The 8921-nt window shown below is 54.1% G+C and overlaps 1 protein-coding gene across 2 annotated transcripts; it reads left to right on the forward strand.

Moving 5' to 3' along the window:
• The first annotated feature begins 390 nt into the window (after positions 1 to 390).
• On the forward strand, positions 391 to 4308 carry PCDH8 (protocadherin 8). 2 transcript variants are annotated; one of them, XM_075491981.1, is made up of 3 exons: positions 391 to 2861; positions 3005 to 3215; positions 3687 to 4308. In XM_075491981.1, the coding sequence occupies exons 1-3, from the start codon at positions 450 to 452 to the stop codon at positions 4058 to 4060; spliced, it is 2997 nt and encodes a 998-aa protein (XP_075348096.1). In that variant the 5' UTR covers positions 391 to 449; the 3' UTR covers positions 4061 to 4308. The 2 variants fall into 2 exon arrangements, with proteins under 2 accessions (XP_075348096.1, XP_075348097.1); XM_075491982.1 differs by having other exon boundaries at positions 3008 to 3215.
• The last annotated feature ends 4613 nt before the right edge of the window (positions 4309 to 8921 follow it).

The following is an 8921-nucleotide window of genomic DNA, read 5'->3' on the forward strand; positions in this document are numbered from 1 at the left end:
TCCGCTGCCGCGCCTCCGGAGAGAGAGAAAACACGGGAGGGGGAGGAAAGAAAGAAAGAAAGAGGGGAAAAAAGACAGAAGGCGAAGGGGGGGAAGGAACAACGCCGGAGAAAAAGGGAAAAACCCCAAACCCCGGCGAGGTGCGGGACACAAAGGCCAGCGCCCCGCGCCCGCGCCCGCGCCCGCTCCCGCCGGCTGCCGGAGCCGCCCCGCCCCGGGGACCGCCGGGGGGCCGCCCGCGCCCCGCCGCCTCCCATTGGCTCCGCCGCCCGCTCATTTGCATACCGCCGTCTATAAAGGCGGTGCGGAGGCGCGGAGGACGCAGACGGCGCTGGCGGGTGCGCGGAGCCGCACCGCGGGAACCGCGCATCGCACCCCGGGTGCCGCGCATCGTCCTCGCCCCCCGACAGCCCGGACCGCGCCGTCGGGCTGAGCCCCGCGCAAGTGCCATGAGCCCCCTGCGGCTGCTGGCCGTCGCCTGCCTGCTGGCCCTGTCCCGCTGCAAGACGGTGAGGTACCGCACCGACGAGGAGGGCGCGCCGGGCACGGTGATCGGTACGCTGGCCGACGAGATGCCGGTGAAGGCGCCGGGGGAGATGAGCTTCCGCCTGATGCGGCAGTTCAGCAACAGCTCGCTGGTGCGGGTGCGGGAGGAGGACGGGCAGCTGAGCATCGGTGAAGCGGGGCTGGACCGGGAGCGGCTGTGCGGGCAGGCCCCCCAGTGCGTCCTGGCCTTCGATGTGGTGAGCTGCTGGCGGGAGCGCTACCGCCTGGTGCACGTGGAGCTGGAGGTGCGCGACATCAACGACAACGCGCCACGCTTCCCCCGTGCCCAGATGGCACTGGAGGTGTCAGAGAGTGCCGCACCAGGCACCCGCCTGCCGCTGGAGGTGGCTGTGGATGAGGATGTGGGCTCCAACTCCATCCAGAGCTTCCAGGTCTCCCTCAACAGCCACTTTGGCGTGGAGGCACAGACGCGGGCGGATGGGGCACGCTGCGCCGACCTGGTGCTGCTCCAGGAGCTGGACCGTGAGCGCCAGCCCTCCTACACGCTGGAGCTGGTGGCCAAGGATGGTGGCAGCCCAGCACGCTCGGGCACAGCCACCGTGCACGTCCGTGTCCTCGATGCCAACGACAACAGCCCTTCCTTTGCCCAGGGCTCGGTCACGGTGGAGCTGCCCGAGGACGCGCCACCCGGCTCCCTGCTGCTCGACCTGGATGCCGCCGACCCCGACGAGGGCCCCAACGGCGAGGTGGTCTACGCCTTCGGCAGCCAAGTGCCCCCCGAGGCGCGGCGGCTCTTCCGCCTCGACCCACGTTCGGGCCGCCTCACGCTGGAGGCCGCCGTGGACTACGAGCGCACCCGCACCTATGAGCTGGATGTGCGTGCCCAGGACCGTGGCGCCAGTCCCCGTGCCGCCACCTGCACCGTCATCGTGCGCCTCGCCGATGTCAACGACAACGCACCGCGCATCAGCATCAGTGCTCTCCGCGGTGCCGCCAGCGCCGCTGGTGTGGCCTATGTCAGCGAAGCGGCAGCCAGCGAGAGCTTTGTGGCCCTCGTCAGTGCCTCAGACCGTGACTCGGGTGCCAATGGGCAGGTGCGCTGCAGCCTCCGCGGCCATGACCACTTTGCCCTGCAGCGCGCCTATGAGGACAGCTACATGATCGTCACCACAGCGGCACTGGACCGCGAGCGCATCCCCGAGTACAACCTCACCGTGGTGGCCGAGGACCTGGGCTCGCCGCCCTTCAAGACTGTCCGCCAGTACACAGTGCGGGTGAGCGATGAGAATGACAATGCGCCACTCTTCGCCAAGCCCCTCTATGAGGTGGCTGTGCCAGAGAACAACCCCCCAGGTGCCTATATCACCACTGTGGTGGCCCGCGACCCTGATCTGGGCCACAATGGTAAGGTCACCTACCGTCTCCTGGAGACACAGGTCATGGGGGCCCCCATCTCCACCTATGTCTCCGTGGACCCCGCCACCGGGGCCATCTATGCCCTCAGGACGTTCAACTATGAGATCCTCAAGCAGTTGGACCTGAGGATCCAGGCCACTGATGGAGGCTCCCCGCAGCTTTCCAGCAGCACCCTTGTCAAAGTGAGGATGGTGGACCAGAACGACAACCCTCCTGTCATCATTCACCCAGTGCTCACCAACGGGACGGTGGAAATCAGCGTGTCCAGCAAGACCTCCCGCGACTCCCTGGTGGCCCAGATCAAAGCTCGAGATGCAGATGATGGGGCCAATGCCGAGCTCACCTTTGCCTTCCTGGAAGAGCCCCAGCAGGACCTTTTCACCATCAACCCAAGTACTGGGGACATTGTGCTGAGGGGTGACCTCTCTGAAGAGCTGGGACAGCTGTTCAAGGTCATCCTTACTGTGACAGACAACGGCAGACCCCCCCTGGCCACGACCGCCACAGTCAACTTCCTGGTGACTGCCACTGCTCCTTCCAGTATCCAGGAGATAGCCAAGCCCAGCTCCTGGGAAGGAAAGGCTTTGCAGTGGGACATCCCTCTGATCGTGATCATCGTCCTGGCGGGCAGCTGCACCCTCCTCCTGGTGGCTATAATCACCATCGCCACCACCTGCAACAGGCGTAAGAAGGGGAATGAGATCAAAAACAACTCTTCCTTGAAGGAGCAGATAGATATCTCCCACCTGGAGAAGGGCCAGCAGGAGGAGAGCAGCCGGAGGGGGAATGTGTTTGAGGTACGAACCTTTCCCAGCAAAACCTCTTTCACCAGCCCCGACCCTTCTCCAGCTGCCGAAGAGATCTCCACCACTGAGAGCGGCAGCGACAGCGCTTGCCTCTACGAGGGCCAGAAGAGGCTCCGAGGACCAAGTGGGGAGGTAAGATCCTGACATGGGGAAGGGGGTCAGAGGATGGGGTGGGGGGCTCGGAGGATGTGAATTGCAGAGATGCGGTTCTGATGCCTATTTACACTTCACTATGTCCCCTCTCACATCTCCTTTCATCCCCCACTCCACCCCAGCAGGGTTTCGCTGCCACTCCAAGCTACGGCAAGGAGCCTGCTCCCCCCGTGGCCATTTGGAAGGGGCACTCGTTCAACACCATCTCCGGCCGAGAGGCAGAGAAGTTCAGTGGCAAAGACAGTGGCAAAGGCGACAGCGATTTTAACGACAGCGACTCGGATATCAGTGGAGATGCCCTGAAGAAAGATCTCATCACACACATGCAGAATGGTAAGGGCTCAGCCCCTGCTCCCAGCTGGCCCCTCTGGAGAGGTGGACGGGTGGACAGGGAGGTGGACGGAGGGACCCATCCCCAGGGCACAGTAATGAGGCAGGGGAGCTGGAGGGGGAAGCCTGATGCTGTGTGACTCAGACTGCCCATCTCGTCTCAGCAGGCTGCTAGACGCTGGTTCCTCTCTGCACTGAGCACCCAGCACAAATTAGCAGATGCTGGAAGTACTGTAGGATTGGGTTTTTTCCACCCCAAAAAGCTTCCCTTAAAGTTAGGATTGTGAGGAGTGTCCTTAGCACAACGACATAACCTTCCCAAGCGTGTTTTTTCGTTGTGCTGTAGAGCATCGCCTCCCGACTCCCACTGTCAGTGCATTGAATCATCCCGTGACTGATAACTCTGAGGATTATGAATTATGCGGATTTATTCCTGCAGTAACAACAGGTTTCTCCTTCTCTCTCTCCCTTTAGGTCTGTGGGCATGTACGGCCGAGTGCAAGATCCTGGGCCACTCAGACCGCTGCTGGAGCCCCTCCTGCGGCCGAGCCAACCCTCACCCCTCTCCCCATCCTTCAGCACCCCTCTCCACCTTCTGCAAGAGCACGTCCTTGCCCAGGGATCCCCTTCGCAGGGACAACTTTTATCAAGCCCAGCTGCCCAAAACAGTGGGGCTTCAGAGCGTCTACGAGAAAGTGCTGCACAGGGACTTTGACCGGACGATCACGCTGCTCTCCCCGCCGCGCCCCGCACGGCTCCCTGACCTTCAGGAGATTGGGGTGCCCCTCTACCCAGCCCCCTCGACTAGATACCTGGGCCCCCAGACTGACACAGCTGAGAAAGTGTAGCCCCACACGCTCCCCACCTGAGTACACACGTCCCTGCGCGCACACGACTAGGTCACTCCCGAGAGCCTTTAAGTTATTGACCAGATCCGGTGTCGTACGTGTAAATATGCAAGATGTGCCTTAAAAATGAAATTGTTGGGAAAGATTTCCAATCACGTCAGTACTGTTTGATATTTGCAAACAAAAAAAAATTGTTTGTAGTTAATGTAATTTTTATGAAATGTGCAGTATTTAAATTTTTTTTCATGTTTTCTACATTGGCTTTTTTTTGGTTTTGGTTCACCCATGGCCTGCCATTTTTTGTAGTGTTTTTAACCTGTATATTGTGTAATGTAATGTTTGTACATAATGAAAATTGGTTATATTTTTATATAATAAAAGCTTAAAAAATGGGAATTCTTGCCAAAGGAACTGTCTGAAAGACACAATAATAATAATTAATCATAATATCCTGAATATGTAGAACCTTGTAAGGGAAATTCCTCTTTCACGGTGTAATAATAACATAAGCAACCCAGTGTACTGAGAAGTTTGCCTTGCCAAATGTGACTTGTATCTCTTGAGTCTGTGGTCAACTTAAATGTTATTTAATTGCCTTTGGTTCCTGTAATCTGTGTCACTGATAAACACTAATAAAGGTTTTGTGATGTGTCGGAGGGATCTGTTCATGGATTTCATGCTTCAGAGCGTAGAGGTCTTGGCAGGTCAACAAAAGTATTTTGTGCAGAGAAACGCAGTGGGGAGGAGCGTGAATGATGCTACTTTTAGTCTCGCCTATCCTTCATCTCCAGCAATACCTCACAGGAGGTTTAGCTTTAGAGATTTTAATGATGGGTGGCAGGGAGGGCTCTGTGACAGAGCTGGCCTTTGCTTTTCACTACCTGGTCTGAGCTCTTCCAGCCCCATCCTTCACTGGTGGGAAGTGGTGTAAGTTTAGTGAAGCAAATGAAACTACATCCATCAACTGAAGCGTTCACGCTATGCAAGTATCTTTGCAGCAGCAGCCACTGGAGCACTTTGCTTTCTGATCTGGCTGAGACATTGATTTAAGTCAAGCTGCACAGGTATGTGCTTATGTGTTTATCCCTTGTTAAGGCAGCCTTACTAAAGCATGGTAACTTGCATTTTTGTATGTATATTTATACACCAAGAGAAAAGATAGGTTTATATTTGTGCATAAAACAGAGAAAGAATAGATGTTGATTATGTTGAGATTGTCCATGCTACTGTGGTTGGTTGACCTTGGCTGGACACCAGGTGCCTACCAAGCCGCTCTATCACTCCCCTCCTCAGCAGGACAGGGCGGGGAGAAAATAAGATGGAAAAAAACTCATGGGTCAAGATAAAGGCAGTTTAATAAAGCAAAAGCAAAGGCCGCGTGCGGAAGCAAAGGAAAACAAAAGATTTATTCTCTACTTCCCATCAGCAGGCACTGTCCAGCCACTTCCCAGGAAGTAGGGCTTCAGTACACGTAGCAGTTGCTCCAGAAGACAAACGTCGTAGTACCAAATGCCCCCCCTCCTCCTCTTTTCTCTTAGCTTTTATTGCTGAGCAGACGTCATATGGTATGGAATATCCCTTTGGTCAGCTTGGGTCAGCTGTCCTGGCTACGTCCCCTCCCAAGATCTTGCCCACCCCCAGCCTACTGGTGAGGGGAGAATGTTGGAGAGACAGCCTCGATGCTGTGCGAGCACTGCTCAGCAGTAGCCAAGACACTGGTGTGTTATCAACACCTTTCTAGCTACCAATACAAAGCACAGCACTATGAGGGCTGCTATGGGGAAAATTACTCCACCTCAGCCAATACAGCTACATATTTTGCCTCCTCCTAGAAATGACAAAGGCCTGAAAAAAAAAAAAAAGAGAGCTTTGAAATTCCCTCCCCTCAAGGTTTCAAGTTAAAAGCAGATCTCAAATCCCTGTGCTGAAATCAGGTATAGAAAAGCATTAATGAAACAAACTAAGCATGAGCATTTCTTCCTATGTTCAAAAAAATGTTTATAATGGAGATGATAACACTTATATTGGAGTTTTAATATTGGATTGAACTTTTCCAAAAGGAAGAACTGCTACTCACTTGGAGTATATAATTTTGCATTTTCTACAAATAAAGAATCCAGAAATTTGTGCATGACAAAGCTTTTGTTTTTTATTGTGAATTCTTCAATTATATGTCTAATTAATATGGTACATATATATAGAAGATGACTCACAAGGAAAATATAAAGCCTTCTTAGACATAAACAAGACCCTATTAGACTTGTGTCTCAAAATGTAAGTAGAAAACAGTATCCCACCTGCATCTCCCTTAACCAACAGAAATTCCCTTTCTCCCCTGACTTCCAGCTTTCTCAAGCCCACGTAGCAGAGCCTGACCAAGTTTTCCTGCACACACAGTCTGAGTTCTAACAGGGGCTTCACAGAAGCCGCTGCATGAAGATTTGTGGTGGGCAGAGAGCTTCAGAGACTGTACTTGAAGGGAATTGAAATCAGGCTGATGCAAGACTCAACTGGGAAGCAACGTCTGTGATACAGCTTTTATGGTCAGGAAAATAGGTGAGCATCTCTGGGGATTCATCTAAACCTAGTAGTAAAAATCATGATGCATCTAATGAACTAAGAGGGTCGTCTTGGTTAAATTTAGGGCTGAAGTTGGAGCTGAAGGGTGGGTGCTGAGAAGGAAGGCTGGGAGCCTCCCTGCCAGCTAATCATCAGTGATGCAGAGCAGCAAGCCTGCATGTGGAGTAATTAGTCATAACTCTGAACGCAGGGAGGGAAAGGCTCTCAGTCAAAAAAGCAGGGCAGTCTCATAAGCTGCTTCTTTGTCATCTGGTTTGAAAGCCTGGGATACGTACTGCAAGACCTCCATGGCAGGTCCCTAGGCTCTCCTGGGGGAGGCTGGCAGGAGGTAACCGCAGCCGAAGGGCAGTTCATTGCGTCGGGTTGAGGTGCGGGATTCACCCTGTTGCCTGCAACAGAGCCTGTGCACTTCAATTCTGGTTTCTGCAGGGCATGCTCTAGATGCAGGACTCCTAGTAAAATGGGGTGGCAGCACTCATGCTTGTAAGTGGATATGGCTGTGACCTCTGGGATGGGGGTTTAATCCTGGGATCTCACCAGGTATGAGAGATGCTCAGAAAATTCTGCCTGGACCAGGCCCTGAAGGCAGAGACACGCCAGGGTGGGATTTAGCTGACGATTCAGACAGATGAGCCTTTTGTGGCCAATGCATAAGTGTCTACGTGCCTGGTAGGCACCTACGCTCCTGTGGCAGACAACAAGGGCTGGTCGGGGGGTCTAGAGGGCTGTCTGGTTCACCTCACAGCAGGCACCTGCATTCGCTTAGCATGGAGGGGGCAAAGAGGGAGGAGGCCCCCCAGGGCCTGGGAAGAAGGCAGGACTGTGCTTTTGGGCAGCAGCCAACAAGTAGATCCACCTATATGTAATGTAAAACCTCTGAAGGTTTCTAGGCGATTTCAAAGTTGGCCAAGGAGGAACCTAATGCCTTTTGGATGCTTCGAAGGCTTGGCATCACTAGTGATAATGCCAGCTCACTCCCCAAATGTCACCTAAGCCCAAATTTAGGCTGAAGAATGCGGACTGGTAACTAGGGAGAAGTACATGTTACTGCCCACCGTATATGCCAAGGTCTTCAAGCCTTCCTTATTTAAGAGGATGCTTTGGAGAAGCTGCCTAGAGTTGGGTTTCCCCCTCCTTAAGTAGTGATAAGGATCCCTCTGCTTGCTCGTCCTTCCTGATGGATGCAAAAACCTGGTTTCGCACTCATGCCCACGATGCCCATGGCAGTGGGATCCCCACCACTCTCAGGGCTCCTGGGGCATGCTGTCCTTCCAATGCTAATCTATTGGGAGAGTTCACAGGGGGCCAGGGACCCTGCCACAGGCAGGGAGGAATGAAGGGATCAGGAGGGGGCTGGCTTCTGTAGGTTTTCCCCGCACCGCAGTGCCTGGGGAGGGTTAAAATCCTGGGAGCTGAATTGGAAAGAGAGCAGATGGCCACCAAGTTGAGAAAAGCAGTGACTTAGCCTGGCTGTGAGATGCCAGTAGGTTCATTCAGTTGGTAATTATTAATTATTTTTGAGTGGGCATTAGCATCCTCGGGGTCACAGGCATGAGCACCCATTTTAGCCTGTAGCAGGCAAACCCCACTTGCCCGCCAGCTCCTGCTGCGGTGGGCAGCCGGCTGCTGTGCCCTGCCAGTACTTTTTGAGTAAGGAGGACCTACCGGCCCCGCATGCGAGGCAGGGCAGCAACCCCATGTGGTGCTGTAGTCGAATGCTGTGAAAGGATGCAAACATTTTTGTGGCAACTCCATCTTTCAGCTTTGAAGGTAGGTCTCTGTACCAAGCCCAGTTGTGCTCCATTGCCTTAACCTACACAGGGTGAATACGATGGAGGCCAGAGGTGGGGGCTGCTTCCTACCCATTCTCGCCTTCTGGGCAACTGCTTCAGATCCCAACACGACATCCACTTTCCAGCTACCTCCAGCCATGAAAGAGTTGACTCACAGTTTATGGGTGCTTCTTAAGTCAAGGTATTGGGCCTCAGCAATAAGGTTTTATGGTCCACTTGTCCTCTGGATTATCTGAGTGCCATGAGATGTGGGCATTTCTGTCCTGGCATGAGCACGTAGGTGGCTCCAAGAGCTCCCAGTTCCCACCATAGCAATATCACCTCTAGGCTTTCTTCCAGATCTAAAGCAGGCATATAGTGGGAACAGCCTCTGCACCCACTACGGACAGCTGGGCACCTACACTTCTGCAGTTTCCCAAAGTCTCAGGGTGGATGGCCCAAGGCCGGGTGCAAGAAATGACATTTGTCCCTGCAGCTGTCTGCCAGGC

Source organism: Mycteria americana, chromosome 1, assembly GCF_035582795.1.
Source record: "Mycteria americana isolate JAX WOST 10 ecotype Jacksonville Zoo and Gardens chromosome 1, USCA_MyAme_1.0, whole genome shotgun sequence".
Lineage (NCBI taxonomy): Eukaryota > Metazoa > Chordata > Aves > Ciconiiformes > Ciconiidae > Mycteria > Mycteria americana.

What these genes read in the sequence shown, in the direction of transcription:
- PCDH8 (XM_075491981.1), top strand. Translation starts at nt 450, where the DNA reads ATGAGCCCCCTGCGGCTGCTGGCCGTCGCCTGCCTGCTGGCCCTGTCC. An exon ending in TCCGAGGACCAAGTGGGGAG is followed by an intron (nt 2,862 to 3,004) that starts GTAAGATCCTGA and finishes ACTCCACCCCAG; the next exon opens with CAGGGTTTCGCTGCCACTCC. An exon ending in CATCACACACATGCAGAATG is followed by an intron (nt 3,216 to 3,686) that starts GTAAGGGCTCAG and finishes CTCTCCCTTTAG; the next exon opens with GTCTGTGGGCATGTACGGCC.